Genomic DNA, 17,972 nt, shown 5'->3' with positions numbered 1-17,972 from the left:
AAAGTCCTGATGCCTGGCTACCTGAGAAGGCAGTGGCCAGTTACAACTATTTACATACACAAATATGACCCTAGTTCTTGGGCAGTAAAAAAAAAGTTACCATGTTGGACTAGGAGAAAGAAGCAGCATGACTTAGGGTTGAGCCTATCATGTTCTACACAGAATTCTGACCTGATCACAAGGTCATGTTTCTTCACCAAAGAGGACAGCTTTTCCTCATGCTTAATGACATCCATATGAACTGAAGTAACGCTGCTGTATTTTTTCGTCAGTTGTTCAAGTTGTTCCTTCATGACAGATGCTGTTTTAAAAGTAAAACACATCAACTGTTACCTAAAGATGAAGGTAAATCCAAAGCACTCCCACATACAATTGTGCTTTACACACACCTCCTTCTTCCCAAAGAGAAACAGTTGCACGGATGTTTTCCTTCACTAACGACTGAAGAGAAATCGGGCATAAAGCACCTTACTTCCCCTAAAGCAGTCAATTTTATTATCAAGTGCTAGTGTCAAGCCATAGCAGCTATAACTCAAGAACAAAAATCTACAAAGAATACTTAATCTCAGAAGTAACAAACCACTCACTGCTAAATTGTGTAACAAGAACAGACTTGTAACCAATCAGCAACTTTGTGGGTGTACTTTAGCAAAAGTTTTAACTGCAGTTCTCCTATCAGCAGACTAGGTCAACACAAATTATTTATGCAAAACTAGAAGTCTCTTTTCCACTCTATGAAGAAGTGGGTCTAGAACATGAGATAAAGGACTGTTAAACCTATCTTTGTGCAGTAGGACACCCCAGAACCCACCAGCTCACTTGCATAATGTGCACGTGTCCTCCCGGCATGGTTTTCTACAGCAGCACTGTCTACATTTGCCAGGTAACTGAGCACCCACATGGTGGGAAAACAGATAAACTAAACAGAAAGAAGCACACATTCACACCTAAGTGGTTTTTAGGGAGAGGGAAAAAAAGTCTGCTGAATGAATGCATCTCTTATGCAGAAATGCATCACAAAAGTGTCATTAACTAGTTACATAAACCCAACAATTTTAGTATAGGCTAGGCAGGGTTGTGATCCACCCCGAACGCATACTCCCATGTCTTTAACTCTGACCCCTCATAAAAACCTGTGGCAAGGTATATTCTAGGTTTAAAAAAAAACATACATACTGGAGGTTCAGTCTTTGATATCTCAGATGAACACCTGCCACTCTTTGGTAAGTATCAAAACATACTGAAAAAGACGTTACAAAGTTTTCAAAGAACAAGTGACCAAACCACTAATGGAAGGATAAAAGCAGGTTATTTTGGAATCCTTAGAAATACACTATTATCCTGGATCTAGAAGCAGATCAATTAAAGAAAGTGTTTGAGGGTGAAGACTACAAATAACAGTCACACAAGAGGGGCACTTGGATGTGTACACTCAGGCTAGAGAAAAGTTTTAGAGAGAGATCACAAGAAAGTGGCAAGAGCTGTAGTAAACACTTCTATTGATATAGGAGAAGAACTAGAACAATAAACGTACCACGCAAGGTCTGGGAAAAATAAAATAAAGACGACCAGCAGAAAAATGTAACAACAGCTCTGCTATGCCCAGTGAAAAGTATGACTAGCCCATTCAGGCAGACCAGTATTTTTTCGGAGGTAGAGTATTAGTGGAAAAGCTGTTCGGGGTAGGGAGTCAAAAGGATCAGACAAAAGAAAAACTTTAAAAGGAGAGAAAGAGAACAGAAGTCAGAGTAACGAGTAGGAACTCAGTGACATCCCACATACAGTACTATGAAACCAAGCAGCAGTTTTTCTTTTCCTTATTTATTTGGTGGGCAATCACACAATAGGCTTGATCTTCATGCTTTATTTGGGGGGAACATCACCCCTTGGGTCTAGCAACCCTTACTTAAATGAGTCATGCAGTGGTCTGCTTGGCAGAACAAGGTGTAGGAGAAAACTAGAATGCCAGAAACTTGCATCGTGGTCCTAGATATATTAAATACTATTGGGATTCATGAGTTCATCAATTTGCTGGAGAAGCACTGCACAACTAGAAAGGTAGGGGAAAAAATAAAAAATAATTGCCGACCCCAAAAAGTGCCTTTCCTTGCAGGTTTACAACCCCATGTGAAACAGAATAATTAAATAGCATTGAAGCAGGCAGAGGTTTTATTCTTGCTTTGACTTTCACATGGACATACAGAAAAGGCATGTCCAGTGCTTCCCAATTTAATGAAATACTGTGTTGCATCGACTCTTAAGGGAAGATTGCAATGGAAAAAATTGTATGCCCAATATGTTTTAAAAGTAAACTGGTTTGGGATTAGCATCATCCTGCTGAAAAACAACCATTTTCAATCAGTGCAACAATTTATCTTGAGGCCTGAAGTATTTTAGGTCACTATGCAGTATATATTTTCTCCTGGTTTTAAAAATGTTCACTTCTCTAACCTGGCCAAATAAATGCAGAGGTGAAGTATTCAGTCAGTTTTTGGTGGTAGTAGCTAGTTCCGCAAAAGCACAGACTACTTCACTGAAAAGCAAGAACCTGATTAGAAGGCCAGGAGGGGAAAAAGTCCAAAAAGGAAAATTTGTTTTTCTTTTTCAGGCTGTGCTTGGTTCAAGTGAGACAGGAAAACCTTAACTAGTTTTAAGGTCTTGATGAACACGCAGGTTCAACACAGCTAACTAACAAATTTAGTAAATAAACATGTGCCCAGAAAAGCTTACCCCATCCCTCATTCCACATAGCCATACGTTTATAGATAATCTGGTTAACTGAATTCCTATTTAGACCCAAGAATAGCTTAATAGCTTAAAACAAAAACATTTCACAGCATTCACCATTTTTAACAGAACAAAGATACAAACATTAAGTTTTTGCTTAGGCCAAATATGACTAAAAGGCCCAGATTCAATCTGACTAGTTTCAATATTTACCTATGGCTTAGTCCTACCAATCCTGCATATGCTACTATTACCACTAAAAGGGAGAAATCCAGTCTCTGCCTGTCTCCACTTGTTCCTTCCTGTTATCTTGCTCCTACTGCCACCAACACTTACCATTATAAGCAAAGCAGAACTGAAAAAGAGATCCAGGTTAAAGCAACCAGTATTTACCACATCTGACTAAAAGCGCATTGGTTTCCTGTCCTGGCTCACCATGCTGCCAGCACAAGGATGGCAATTGGAACACAGGCAGGAGAAAGGAGTGGGCAATGAAGGCAGCAGGTAGGGCACAGGCTTACAGAGATTTAAAAGCATCTGTGCCTCTAATATAGGGCCTTATTTCCTTATGGCCTTTGCAAAGTCAATGGGAAATTAACATTGCCAGAGAGCGATTTTATGTACCCTAGTAATCAACTTGTGCTGAGAGAAAAGAGCTAGGCAAAATCATCTACAAATTCAAACCAAAAAACGTTGATTACATGAAGGTTTCCCAATTAAGATCTTTGTCATTTGGATTTAAAGTGGTGTAGCCTAACAGTAGGGAACCAAATGTGGCACTGCGATGTGCATTTTATGCTTTCTTCATCTACCTGCCTGCTGTCAAGTATCAGACAAGTAACATATTTGTGTGTCTTTCCTTCTGAGCTTTTTTTGTGTGTGCTGTAGAAACTGCATGCTTTTAAGCTACCCAGATAAGAGGCACCTGCTATGTTTGCTCAGTGCTTGGCAAAACAGATCTTTCAGTTCACTGGTTTCCCTTACTACTACTGTATTGCAGGTGCTAGATGCAGCCTCCGTACCGATGAGGGAATGGACACTGCTGTAATCCTTCCCCGATCACTGCATCAGGCAGTGGTGATAACAGTAGAGTTCCCCTCTTCTTCCTTGTAAATCTTTTCCTAAGGGTTAAAAGTACGATGGTTATCACTGCAAAGGGTAGCAAAAGCAGCCAAGAATGAAAGTAGCATGCAGGGAAAAAACAAACCAAAGCAACAACAATAACAACAACAAAAATAAACAGAAATACAACAGTAAGTTTTAAAGGAAACCACTTCCCAGCAAAGTATCTTTCAGGCGATACAGCCTGGGTTTTAAATCTGATATCACAGAATCAGGGTAAAGTCATCATCGAGGGTACAGAAAAGTGTTTCTGAGATGCTCAGCCTGAAATATGCTACAGATAAAACCAAAACAGAGGAATAAACAAGCAGGCATGTGGAACTGATGGGAAGGTCAGGGTCTGAAGGTTTACCACCACAGTACTGGTTATAACAACAGCAGTGGCTTCACTCATACAGATGTCTATAAAAACAATTTCATCTTCTTCTTGTGTGAGTCTGAAAACACAGCCAAACACCAACAAAAGTGACTGACTAGCTACAAAACCAATCCCAAGCCCAAAGCAGGTTAGAAGGACAAATATTTCTAACTTGCCTATAGGTTATACATGCAAACAGTAAACTTTTAATGTGGCTATGTCATTTTCAAATCAATTATATAAACTCCAAATGCTCAGAAAGCTACAAAATCATTTTCTGCTATGCATAATAACACCAATTTTCTTCATCTGTTCTCAGAACCAGACCCACTTATGAGAAAGGTTCTGCCATGCTAGCAGGTTTAAATAAGACATAATTTTTCCATTAAAAACAAGCAGAGTCTTACATACCAACTGTGATGTCAACGCTGGAATCTCTAGTGAGATATTCAAGTACAGGGCCAGAAACATAGCCAGATCCGAGCAATAAAACCTTCTTATTACCCATCTTCTGCAGCTGAGCGTGTTCCCTAGGAGGTGTTACAGGCAAAATTAAAACCCACACAGAAGCAGCAAACTGTAAGCTGCTAGAGCTAACAGAATAAATATGTTTTAGTAAGTCTACAAACCACAAGCTCTATTCAGACCAAGTCAAGTTCCTGGCTACCTAACCCAAGACTGGGCAACTGCTGTCTAGTACTGCTTCCATTCTTCTGCTGCATAACTTCTAGTTTCTTTCCTCTGACATAAACATGATCAAATCCATCAACATCGCCACTGGTTCTACAACTGCTACTGGATCTTCAACAAATTTTTCCTCAGTTGTCACAATATTTTTCCCAATGGCCAAATTACTATAACCTGATCACTTGAGGACTGCCAAGCTGTCTATGTCATGCTGGGCTGTCAGAAAGGGATTCCAGGCTCTGCCTTCCTCCCTTTACATCATGGGTAACTGCTGAAGTACACAAAACCATGCTGGTGAAAGCATATTTTAGTGAAGTTATACTAGGTTCACATTAGGCCATCATATGAACATGATAGTCAATAAAAGTCAAATAAAAGTTAATGCCCAATTAAGAAATCCTGTTTGCAGACAAGAACTCAGATTTGAAAACCATCACAGAGTGTTTCAATGAAGCTTCTACTACATTCCTAAATAAACTTAAGTAGCTCTCCTGTTGACTTTCAACATAAAATGTATTCACATCAGATTTTGCATTTCTTTTTGCCAACCAGAATAACGTTCAGCAGTTCAGCAGTTGTTTAAATATGCTTTCATAAATGTGTAAATTATAGTAGGAAAACATATTTTGGTTGTTTATAATTATTTTTCCTTTTAGCTTAGATTTGCATTATGTTGTAAAATTAGGACTGTAAAACTGTATGTCTAACATATCATCACTATGCAGATAAAAACTACTTAACAAATAAAAAAAATTTTCTTAAAGCACTTTTTATCATTGAAGAAAAGGAAGCTGTTCATTGCCCTGTTGTTTCACCTAATTAATGGAGATTGAGGTTTGGCCTTTCTTATCCCATATCCTGAAAACAAATTTCAATAAATAGGTAGGACCTTTGAAGATACAGACTTATGGGAAACTTCATAAGTGTATAAGCAAGTTCCTCAGTTTCCCCTTTATCTACTGAGAGTTTACAAAGGCATATACTGCATTGTGGATTATGCCACAGAGAGATTCCTGACCTCTACCTGACAAGCTCATGTCCACTTTGCTTAAAGCTATTGTCCTTAGAAGAGGACTAACCATATGTCTTCTAAATAATGTTTGGTTCAGACCTTTTTGGGGCTCCACATGGCATCCATAACTCAATTTTCGGTTGTGTTTTTTCGGTTCAAAAATGGCCATAATAATGAAGGATGGTGTTGGAGCCTGCCAGAGCAATACCTAATAGCATGACAACAAAAGCGGTATTGCATGACCTGAAGCATGGCATGAAGTACCCACATACATTTGGGGGAGCAAGGCCTCAAACAATAGCTTTGAAAGACTACTCCGAGTGAAAAGAGTTAAATCAATACCAGATGTATCTGTACCATCTGTCTGAAGCACATTCAAGCCTACTATCTGTGTCTGAGTATCTGTAAAGCTTGAATTACTCTCCAAAATTCCACATGTTCCATCCTCCCTTCCTCCACTTTCTGGTTTGATTAAAATTTTTAACAGTCATTCTTTTCAATTCACTAAATACGAATGAGATGTACCAATGTATCACCTCTCTAATCTATCCAATTTATTACTACAGATTACTGTGCATTTTGACCTTCATCCAAGTTTTACAGATTTGATTTTTTTTTAAAAACTTAAATCATGACTTAATCCATTCACAGAAAGCCTCCTAAGCCCATCATATCCTTTCATATGACAAACCCAAGGACCTTCCTCCTACTACTATCAATTCTAATAGAACATCTTCTTCCACAGCTACACGCTCACAGGCAAGGGAAGAAAAAGAATTCCACTCCACCCTCTACTAATAGGGAGCAGCAGTGGCATGCAGGAGCTTGGAGCAACAGTGTTGACAAAGGGAAGACTTCCAACATGAAAGCAAGCTGGATTTTGCAATCAAACTTCTTATCCTATTTATTAAAAACTTCTCCAGTGTCTAGAATGAGGTCACGCTTGGATCAAACATAGCACGTCTGCTCTAGGACAGGCACAAACATGAGCTGCTAAATGACCCACCAAGAATGGGAACAGAATCTACACAGTCCCAGAAAAGAATATTTCAGATTATGCCTATTCTCTACATACAAGTTTAAATAATTCAGTTATGTTTATCGATGAACAAATAACAGTAATACTTAGAGGTCCACACTGTTAATGGGATATGCCATTGCAGTTGTGGATGAGGAACCAGTCGCAGGTATGAAGCAAGTAAAGGTGAAAAGATGGAGATAAGTTCAGTAAATCAAAGTGCTCCTGCATTCTAATGGCACCCAAGACAGTTCAGCTCATACAGTCCAGCTATCTTATGTCTGAAATGATCATGGACTTCCAAAGGGTATAAGCAATTATTCTAGAGCCCTCAGAAACTAAACTAGACACAGCACAATACTTTGTTAGAGTAATAACACAAGCCACGTAATTCCTACAGGCTCTAAACAAGAGCCCATCTCCAGCTAAACCATCACACCTTGAGCAGTAAAATCCCTGCTTTCATTTGCATCATCTCCAAAGTTTGCAAAGTAAAGGAGGGTATTGTTAGCAGGTCTTGCTTTTCTGACAGCTAAGCGAGCAACACCAATGAACAACTGAACATCACATGCAACACACAGGTCTGCAGAAATATCAAAAATCTACCCACAAAAAACCCCTTGAGAATGAAGTCTCCAGATTCTCAGAGTAGTTCACACAAGACCATGCAAGCGATTATGAAGAAAGAAAAAAAAAAAACAAACAAACAGATCATCATGCTGTGTGAGGAATAAGAAAATTTATTACTGAGACAGCCTCTTGAGGTGGTCTACCAAGCAGCACACAACAAAAATCACTGTGAGCTGAAGTCTTTGAGAGGCAAACAGCATGTTACTACGGGTGGAAAATGCACCTGTAGTTCATCATGCACAAGTTCATAACCAGAACTCCCAAAGTTCCCAAAGGAAACTGGAGTAGCTTGGCATGCAAAAGTCAACACACTATGCTTTTAGTGCATAGGGCATGCAGTGCTTGTGGTCAGACCAATTTCAACTTTTATATGATGTACAGTGCAGCTGGCATTGACTATGAACATGAAGCCAGAGGTACCCACTTGTTGTCAAATTAACACTTTTCATAGGTAAAACATAGGTGTTTGTTAATAATAGGGAGCTAGGGGAAGGGATATCCAGGTTATTTATACTTTTGTTAGCTTAATCCACTCAATGCTACTTCTTTCACATTACCACTGGCGGGTAACTACCGAGACAGGTTATGGATGAAGTGGTAGCTAAAGCTGTAGCTCCAGGAATATAATGAAAAGTCTGAGAGTCTCACAGAGGCTCCTGAATACATACAGTCACAGAACAATGCTATACAGCACAGCACTTGAGCCATACTAGGGGAAACTAGATTCAAGGTATATTAGAGAGCCTTTTCTTTTCAGCCATTCCTTTCAAAGGACTGCATGTTATATACATTTTAAAAGGGCAAGGAGTAACAGAATAATACTGGCATGTGGCTGCTTTCTGCCTCTGGTAAAATGATCTTCATAATGTAAGAAAGAGAAGAATGACCACTTTCTCAACTTCAATATAAGTTACTAACAACACGTTAATGATTCAGGCAATGTCCATGAAGAAAGAAGGAAATCATCAAGTTAGGAGACACTTAGACACAGTGTAATATAGCAATATTCCACCAAAACACAAGAGTAAATAAATGCAAAACGGAAGATAGAATGCAGACAAGTGTTTGTTTGGTTTTTTAAATTCTGAATTTTAAGAAGCTATACATTACCTGCTCTCCCTCAATTTCTGGATATATTCATACTTAGCTGTCAGTGAGCCATTGGATGCAATCACTGCCTAGAAATACACGAAACAAATTTTGAGGGTTTTTTGTACCTGTATGTTTTAAAGCAGAGGAAGACAAGCAGAGTGCCAAATTGCAAAACTTACATCTCGAACAACAGATGAGTACTTCTGGCTTTCAAGAGGTTCTGAGCCTTCTGATAACAGCTATGGAGATATAAGTTATTTTAAATCAGGTCATTTTATTTCCCATATTTTTTTTCAGACTAAAACTTCAAGATTTTAAGCAACATTTAAATGCATGCAACAATACCAGTATCTTGTAGATCCCAAATTCTCCTGGCCCTGATCAGTGTCATTTGACTTTTATGAAAATACAGGAATTCAAACAGCAGTCTGATTGCGAGTGATTGTTGAGTGCCCCAAGAAAATCAGATTTAGACATCTACTGCAGGGTTCAGGAGCAATGAACTACCTGCCAGAGCCTGTTTCCTGCCCACAGAAAGTGTTCTTGACAAATCCCTAAGACATCCAGGTCACTAATGTCTCATTCACATGTTGCTTTTTGAAAGTATTGCCTCAAGACTTAGAAAGCTTTTTTTCTTTTTTTGAAGTACAAAGTCAGTTATGTTCTACAGCAGATTCTTTTTGAACATATACAGGAGACCAGAAAAGCAATAAACAAGCAGACCAAAGTCCGAGACTTTTACCTTCGTGTTGGACACATAAGACCTTACCATCTCTTCAATATATGGGAAAAGCATATCGCCAAAGTATTCTGTTGCTTCTATAGGAAGCTGTGCTGGCAGATTGTCAATGGAACACATCAGAATCCCAGAGCCTTCAACACTGAAAGAGAGAACACAGCTCTTCTAAACTACTTCTCCTTGGTACCTGAAAAGTACCACCTTTCAGAAGTGTTTTAAACGCATGATTTTTCAATATAATGTTTCACTGTACAAATTACAGAGGCAAGCAATAAAAATTAAAGCTTCTCCCACCTGTCATGAATAATATGCTGGTCAGCATCATACATACAAAATGGACTATCAATTGTTGTACACTCCGTCATAAATTCTATGGATCCTCCAGTGTCTGCTGAAATGTCACATATTGCCAGAAGTCTAAAGCCATTAAACAAAAAAGACGAAGGAATAGAGCATTACCCAAATTACTAAGAAATGTAGATATAAAAGATCACAAGTAAACAGTAAATAAACGTGAGAAGATCTATCAGACTTGTAGTTTCATTCATCTTAACCAATTTAGAAGTCAACACAAACAATGACATTGAGAAACATAATGGAAATCTGGTCCTACTGTAGTCATAAAATTTCCATTCTCATCAACAGGATCCATATTTCATGTGTAACTTCTCAAAGACCAGGAGAATCCACTCATTCATCATTTCTTCTTTGTAATCCATGTGCTGCCAACACCTCCCATTCATTATCCATCTACCAATTCCCCCGAGCTGTCAATGGGCAGTCCTGCACTAGAATAACTTCATCAGCATAAAGGGAAACCTGAAGAAGTGGCTGCCTCCTTTCAGTTCACAGATAGCTGGGGCAGGTGGAGCATTCATGAGCCTAACTCACAATCTCTGGTTCCACTCAAGGTTAACACTTAAATTCTTTATTTGTCATGTGAGAGAAAGAAAGGTGCCAAGAGTGAGCAGAGAAGAGACAAAGACCTGCTTCCTCACCAGGATACGTTGCCACATCTTCCCCAAACCCACTGCCAGACCAGTCTCCTGGAGAACTATTACACAGGACTATTAGAGAAAGGGTGGGTCCCACCCATGCTGAAAGGAGACTAACCCTGGATTTGTACCCCATGTTACATCCTTAAAGCTATTCAGGGTTATGAAGCATTTCTGCTACCTGCTGCAGAAATCAGAGGTGTTAAGGAACAGTTACTGAACTTGCAGAAGCCAAATGACAGGGTAGGAAGAACTTGGCCAACAAGCTCTGCTCAGGCATAGAGACTTCTAGCAATAATGGTGCAGCAGGTACACTTCCCAGATGTCGCACTCTTTGTATTGGAGGCTGCACAAGGATCAATGGCAGAACTACCTTTGCAGAAAGACAGCTGATACCTGTCAATCATTTGTACTGTGATGTTTTCAAAAACTCTAAACTGTAGAAACAAGACTGCAAAGCACAGAAGGACAAAAGCAGAATCAATGGGGCATTATGCAACATGCAAGGAGGACGTAAGAAACAGAATCATTTGGTAGATACTGCTGTGAAACTGCCTAACATTATGACTTAATTATGGCGCTACAGAATTGTTACGAGTGAACTGAAGTGTCTTACTTGTGTGGTAACTCAGGACAGCCCCCTGTTGCACCAGCAGCAGATCTAACTGGCACCAGCAGCTTCTGAGCATCCTGTCGACTCAACAAGCGAGGAGTATGTTGTTCCCAGTATATGCCATTAATTAAACAAGTTGTGTAAGGTGCAACCTGCAAAGAAAGTTACAGGTGCCTGATGTTCTCATCTAGTACTTTAAGAAGTTGAAAGCACCTGGTCAAGTGTTTTAAATGAATGCTCCTAATCGATGGATATGCAAAGGTGTAGTAACTACCACCACTCTGTGGAAAACCTTCCATAAAAGAACAGAAGAGGTGCTTACGTCAGTGTTAAAGCGAGAAGTGTAAAGTTCTGGATGTTTATCATAGTCTACGGGGTCATATAGTCCATCACATTTCCTTACAAGATGATGGTGACGACTTAACACTGTCCCATAGACTTTTCTGAGGTCTGAGGTTAAAAAAATAAATAAATAAAATTAGCTGTTATACTTGGACAAAAAGGCTTCCAGTGTTTTCAATCACTTTATTGTCACAGCATACCTCCAGATCTGGAAACTTCCTTTAACTCATGTGGTTCCACAAATTCACATGGGAGGGCATTGAACATTTCTTGAGCACCCTGTAAACCATGAAGTAGGATTCAGAATGAGCAGAGAAGATAAAGGTAGAGTAACACTGCTCATCTGGTCTGTGAAAACAAATGTAAAAAAAAGCCATGCACAACTTGACAGTCCTGCCAGAGAACATCTTCAGAGATGTACAAGCCGTTTCACACATGCCCCCGCTTACCCAAAACAAAGCTGCCTGGGCTCTACTCACAAGGAATTTACATCATTCCCCATTACTGCAGTATGCCTGACCCACAATCCAATGCCTGGTTTATATTTCTAATGGCAGAGCTGGGAGGCCTCAACTCAGCCACAATAGATGGTTTTGCTGCCAGTCTGAGCAGCAGTTTCTCTTTAGGGAAGACCCCTGGAGCCACTCCTCACCAACCAGGCTGTTCTAAAGGCAAAGAACTTCAAAATGACTTTCCCAACAAGCTGTGATCATAGAACACAGGCCTTTCAGACATGCCATCCTTTCGTCCAGAAAGCACACATTCGCATAGGCAGTAATTTCATTTTATAGCTGGAGCCTAGTTAACTGATCTTTGTTGCCAAAACCAGGGGTATGCCTTTGCTCTATGCCACAGAAAATAGCTCTGAAGTCCAGCACTTATAAGCTAAGTCAATGCTATGAAAACAGATATAAAAACTCAGCAAGTATTAGAAAAAATAATTCTTTCCCCCCACACTTTAATGGGGTGATTCAACATATCTTGTGAGCCTAGAGTCAACAGAGGGGAGAGCAGGAGACAAAAATCATGCAGGTGGGAAAGGAGAGAGGAGCAGTAAGACTTAACCCATTTTTCATGGTAAGAAGTTAGCACGGTCAGCCTTGTCAGGCATGATCTCATCTTAAAGGCATTAGTTTAGGGTACTTAAAAATTCTTACTAGGAAAGGAAAACCTGAAGTCTAAGCAAACAAAATTAACCCATCAACCCATTTAACCTGATAGGCATCATATGCCAAGAAGTTCTATTAAAAATAATATAGCATTTCATCTTGAGGACAGAATTCTTACCTTAGAAACATTACCAGTGCCTGTAAACACAAATGTTAAGGGCCCAACTGACTTTGGCATCAATCCCAGTGAAATTTCATACCCGGCATCCCGTACTGCCTGCACAGCCTGACTGCTATTCCTGTAGTTATGCGCCATCCCAATGTGCTGCAATCAAAGGCACAGAACCATCAAGATATTTTCCATATTCAAATACAGATAATTAGCAGATGCTCGAATGTCATTTTTGCTAAAGAAAAATACATACACCTATACTCTTACCATGAAGGGAGTGTGATGTCCCAGGGCTAAAAATCGTAATCCCAATCCATGCAGAATGTTGATCATTCCTATCGTTAAAACAAAAAAAGGAAAATCAGACCATCAGTGTTAATTAGGAATATGCAGTTAGAAACTGCAGAGACTGGCTGAAGTCTAAAATCATCCTGGATATTTTTGCCCGTGTTCTAATATTAATACTTTACTTCTAAGGAAAGTCTACATAAAACCAGGCAAGGAGAAATTCAGTAGCAGGCCATGACCTTAAACCTGCTCTTGGCCCACATTATGCATTTCAGCACTATTTAATACTCGGCTATCCTTTTATGAGATGCATCCACATCACCAGATTCCAAAGAAGGAGATAATAAAGACAGTCTCCTGATGAAAGAGAGTTGAAGTTCAGTAGAAAGGAATGAGAACCATGCCTCACAAAAATCAGTGTAAATGTATAACAGTGACAAACAGATGTTGTTCAAACTCGCAGGATTGACAGCAGCCATTTCTTTCAAAAGCCTACTCAGTTGATCTCTTGATATTTAGTCTGCCTCACATTAGTTGAATAGACAAATGGGACTTCCAGACAACATAAAATAGTAGATTTGCCAGCAATCCACAGGACTATTTGATGTGTAGTCTCATCAAAAGTAGGGAGCACAAAACAGAATGGAAAAAAGCTCTTAAAAGCAGGAGTTAAAAATGCAGTTAAAAATGCATTGCAAGCCTCAACTTTCAGGAAACGTAGACAACCAGAAGTATTACACGAAGTTACTTGTTGCAAGCCTGCCTTTACTTTATGCACTATACCTGCTACACCAGCCCACTTTCCAAAGGCCACAACTCGCATTCCTTTATGATCAACCATTTTTTCATAGTCAATCAGTCGAATTTCCTGAAAATACATAGCAAACTGAGTATTAAAATTTTCAGTGAATGCAGTCAGTGGCACGTTGCTCTCCTAGGAACTACCTTTTCATATGCTTTTGTCATTCTTCGTGATAGAGGCTGATGGGCATATATGAGAAAGGCAAGTAATTCATAACAAGATGTAAGTATAAAAATAAAAAACTAAAGGTTGCATTGAATTCTTGTTTCAAAGAGTCTTTGCACTGCCCGTGCACTCTTGGCACAGAGCTCTCCAATGGGCCACTTCAGCTGCTGCAGACCCATTCACATCCTCTGCCAAGAGGCTGCTCTTTCTGAGTGAACTGGCTGCCTCCCTCTCTAACGACCAACACGCACTCCAGCTTAATAACTTTCCAACAAGCCTTTGTGCTCACACAGCATGAACCTCCCCTTAGCACACGATACTTGCAACTCATCTGCCTTACACACATAAACAGAGTAGCGCTGCAAGCACGAGATCCTCTGAGCAAGAAATACTCAGCTCCAGGAAAGGATACTGAAAACAGTCCTCGTTAGCCCTCTACAAATATGTATGCTGAAAGTAACCACGCTAGGCAGCAAGCTTTCGATCACACTTCAGCGTTAGGTTCAGTTTCCACCCCATGCTAACAGCCAACTGTCTTCGCTGTGACGCAATTTACCTGTCTTAGAATCTCATCCAAAAGAGGCATGTTTGCCTCTTGGGCTTTAATAGTGTGAGAGAAGAAGGCATAGTTCTTTTTAGGGATTAATTTGTCCTCTGGAGGTCTCTTCACACCTAGTATCAGAGAAGCCTCGGAAATATCTTCTTGAATAATGCCACCTGCTTTGACATAATCCTATGAAAGAGAAAAATCAAAGTAAATTTTTCTAGTTTTTTCATATTCAGATCTCAGCACATAAGCAACTAGAACAGACCTCAAATATATAATTCTACAAAGCAGAAACAAGTTACTGCATGCGATATGTTCATAAACCTCTTTATCAAAAGGGGTATCAAATATCGAACTGAATTTCCATGCTAATATCCTATTATACAAGGCCAAAACATAATTACGTGTTAGTAAAATCCTTCATCTTAAATTCACAGACTACAAAAAGGATATTTTACTACATTTAAAGTATCTTATAGTATTGCAATTATGAACAATCTTTTGTAATGTGTTGAAATACTTGGAAATAAGTTTAGAGAAATCTGACAAATTAATCTGAAGACTGATGACATGTGATTTTATAAAATTGTATAAGACTAAGTCCAAGCTGAAGAGCAACTTCTAAAAGAATGTTTTTCCATATCAAAATTTATTTTTGTTCTCCCTTATCTCAGAAACATATTAAAATTCCAGCTTTCAATATCGTAGTTGTGTACCTAATGTGATCTGTGCTTTGGTGAAAACCAGCACTGCGCCTTAATTAAAAGGTGATATGAGCAAGTGATCACTAATTCCCTACTTATGTTTCAATTTTTGTCTGTTGGCTCACATACTTTACAGTAGTGTATTACTGCTGCTACAAGAACTGTAAAAGCTCTCAGTCCTGAAGGTCACAGCATTAAAGAAAAAAACCCTCTCTCCTCATTTTACATGAGCAGGAATGGGATTCACCAGATTCCTCCTTCCTCTTTTTTTTTTTAAATATGCTTATTTTTCAGAGTGTTGCCTCCATACAAACAGAAGACAAAACCACCAATGTTAAATGAATTCCCAAGTTTCTACTTCAAAAGCACCGACAACTTCTTCAGAGACTGATGAAAGGGCGAGAAATCAATAAAAATAACTCCAAAAACCCACCAGTGTGCCAACATTACATTAAAAGTCTAAACAAACTACTCCTTTTTCTCTCCACTAGGACACAATGACTCCTCACTTAACAACAAAACTAATAATACGTTTTCTCATGTATATCCTTTGAATATTATTTTTCCTGTACTATAGTTAATAGCTGAACTATGGTTTTGCTTATCTAACTCCAAATGGGACCTTACCTTTTCATGGATGGCTCTCCGGTTTGACGGCTGCACCAAGACCTTGTATCCCATCTGCGTCAATTCCTTAACGTGCTTTGGTGCCAGAGGTGCTCTTCTTTCCCATGCATTAACATCTTCTCTCCTGATTGCCAGCACAGACTTACGATGATACCAACACTTAGCATGATGGAACGCACATCTACCATTTGTGTGACTAAAGGCTCGGAGCATGGTAAAGCCTGATGGCAGCAAAGACAAAGTAGTAAAATAATACATGTATACATATGCTTCGAACATTTTTTGTGCAAAAATTCTGGTCTCCTTTAACATCTGCTGTAAAACACAAACCAGAAACTTTATACTCTAGTTAAACCCTACTTTTGTGAGACATGAATTTACTTTCAGCATACTTTGTTGCATCTCAGTTTGTGGGGTGTAGCTACAGAAACAAATTGTTTGTACTACTGTAAAAGAAGGCTTTTAATGTGTTCAATGTACCAAGTGTTTAATTAGATAGCTTAAAAAGAATGCTGGAAACTTAAAGATACCAATTAAATTCATTTGCCAGCATAAACATGCAAAGACCAAGCACTTATCAAACCTTGCACAAGAACAGTAAGAAGTAAAACACACAGAAAGGAAGTAGAACCCAGGCTGTAATGCAAGCAGTTGATTAAAAGAGAAAGCCCAATATGTAAAACCAATGCTAAGTATTTTTACATAACTAATTCTTACACAAGCTGAAAATAGAAGATAAGGACAAGCCCTTAACTACTGCTTAGCAATCAGCATATACGTGGCCAGGAGCGACAGGTTTTCTTCCTAATAAAAATTTTATGCAAAGTGGAAAAGCTTCATTAGGACAGATTGCCACTGCAGAGGATTATCCCTTTATTTTCTCTCTCCTCGTCTTCACTCCCAGTGAAGCATATATGCCACTGCTTAGCTCTGCTGTGAATGGCAAGGGCTCTGCACAGGTCCAGCACCAAATACCTAGGAGCCTAAGGACTTCAGATATTTATGTGACTAAAAGATGTGGATCTCAAAGACAGAGGCTTCAAAGATGTGAACCTTGGTTCCAAAGCAGTTTTAACTGATAATTACATGAATCTCTGTATCTGCATCACTTGGGAAATCTTGTTTGTACTCATGCCTCAATCTTGTAAAGTCTCTACACGCCTAAAGCCTTAAGAGGTCCTGTTTAACTCCAGGCTTGCTTAAACAGAAAAACTAGCACGTGAAGGAAGGCATGAACAGAGGGACACAGTCCTCTACATTAGCTCCTAGTCTGGTCTTACTACCATCGCTAGATTTGTCCACCAGCAGAAGTTACTGTACAGAGGTTGGAGCTATTCTATGACACTGCTCTTCAGCACACTAAGAGGATCCTCAGAGAGCATGTCGGTACCGCTCGAAAACAGGGGAAGTCTTGTCACACAATGTCACTGTTACTGCACACTAAAATATAACGGTGAGAGCAGTTCACACTAATGCACTCTACCTCACACCCAAGCCTGCAGCGGAGCAAATTTCCCTCACACAGAGGAGTCCTACAAGAAGAAAAGTGTCTCTTTCACGAGGGAGCGAGCTGCCCTGCGCTTGCAGCCTGGGAGGGGGAACCAGGGCAGTAAGCAAACACTCCGTGTGACCTCTGGCGGGACAGAAGTTCACACACATGCCTCCCTGTGTACGCTCCGGCTTAGCCGCAGAGATACCGACATCCCGCCGTAAAGGTGAAAGTCACTTTACAATTCGAAGCCCGCAGAGCTGGTGAGCCCTCCCCGGGCTCCTCAGCAGGCCGGCGGACCCGGGGAGCCGATCAGCGCCGGTCCTTCGCCACCGGGGCTGCGGGGGCTCTCCCGCACCACTTCGGCTGGCACCGGGACTAAAATACCGCTGAGCAAGACAGCAAAGGCAAAACAAACCAACCGACCGACCAGAACCAGAACCAGAACCAGCAGCAACGCGCTGGGTCACAGCACACGATTTGAATGGGGCCCTGTTTCTAGACCGAGCTGAAGACACTCGCACGGGCAACCTGCGCCTCCGCCCCAGACCCAGCTAAACGCGGCGCTGCCTGCGCGTTTCGCCCCCTCTGAAGGAGGAGAGGCGACGCGCAGAAAGGGAAAAAGAACCGGACCCCACTGAGAGAGGCAGGGAGCCGCGGGCGGGCAGGGGCAGAAGCGCCGCGACCGGGCGGCGCCGGCGGCGGGAGGCCGGGCCGGAGCGGAGCGGGGCGGC

General features: G+C 40.4%; 1 protein-coding gene across 6 annotated transcripts in view; it reads right to left on the bottom strand.

The window, feature by feature from the left end:
- Window positions 1-16,420, bottom strand: part of AASS (aminoadipate-semialdehyde synthase) — a 28,632-nt gene extending 12,212 nt beyond the window's left edge. For 3 of the 6 annotated variants that reach the window (XM_010581304.1, XM_010581305.1, XM_010581308.1), the window contains exons 1-14: window positions 15,750-16,420; window positions 14,428-14,604; window positions 13,688-13,772; window positions 12,884-12,951; window positions 12,623-12,769; window positions 11,536-11,614; window positions 11,316-11,443; window positions 10,997-11,145; window positions 9,680-9,802; window positions 9,416-9,527; window positions 8,826-8,885; window positions 8,665-8,732; window positions 4,619-4,737; window positions 172-301 (exon numbers count right to left, since the gene is read on the bottom strand). In XM_010581304.1, coding sequence (XP_010579606.1) covers window positions 172-301; window positions 4,619-4,737; window positions 8,665-8,732; window positions 8,826-8,885; window positions 9,416-9,527; window positions 9,680-9,802; window positions 10,997-11,145; window positions 11,316-11,443; window positions 11,536-11,614; window positions 12,623-12,769; window positions 12,884-12,951; window positions 13,688-13,772; window positions 14,428-14,604; window positions 15,750-16,061 — 1,757 coding nt within the window. In that variant the 5' untranslated portion in view covers window positions 16,062-16,420. Of the gene's footprint in view, window positions 1-171; window positions 302-4,618; window positions 4,738-8,664; window positions 8,733-8,825; window positions 8,886-9,415; window positions 9,528-9,679; window positions 9,803-10,996; window positions 11,146-11,315; window positions 11,444-11,535; window positions 11,615-12,622; window positions 12,770-12,883; window positions 12,952-13,687; window positions 13,773-14,427; window positions 14,605-15,749 lie in introns of those variants that run through there. The other 3 variants (XM_010581306.1, XM_010581307.1, XM_010581309.1) reach the window with 3 other exon arrangements.
- Between the last annotated feature and the right edge of the window lie 1,552 nt (window positions 16,421-17,972).

This window comes from Haliaeetus leucocephalus, unplaced genomic scaffold, assembly GCF_000737465.1.
Source record: "Haliaeetus leucocephalus isolate CR32 unplaced genomic scaffold, Haliaeetus_leucocephalus-4.0 Scaffold763, whole genome shotgun sequence".
NCBI lineage: Eukaryota > Metazoa > Chordata > Aves > Accipitriformes > Accipitridae > Haliaeetus > Haliaeetus leucocephalus.
This window is presented reverse-complemented; position numbering and strand designations above follow the sequence as displayed.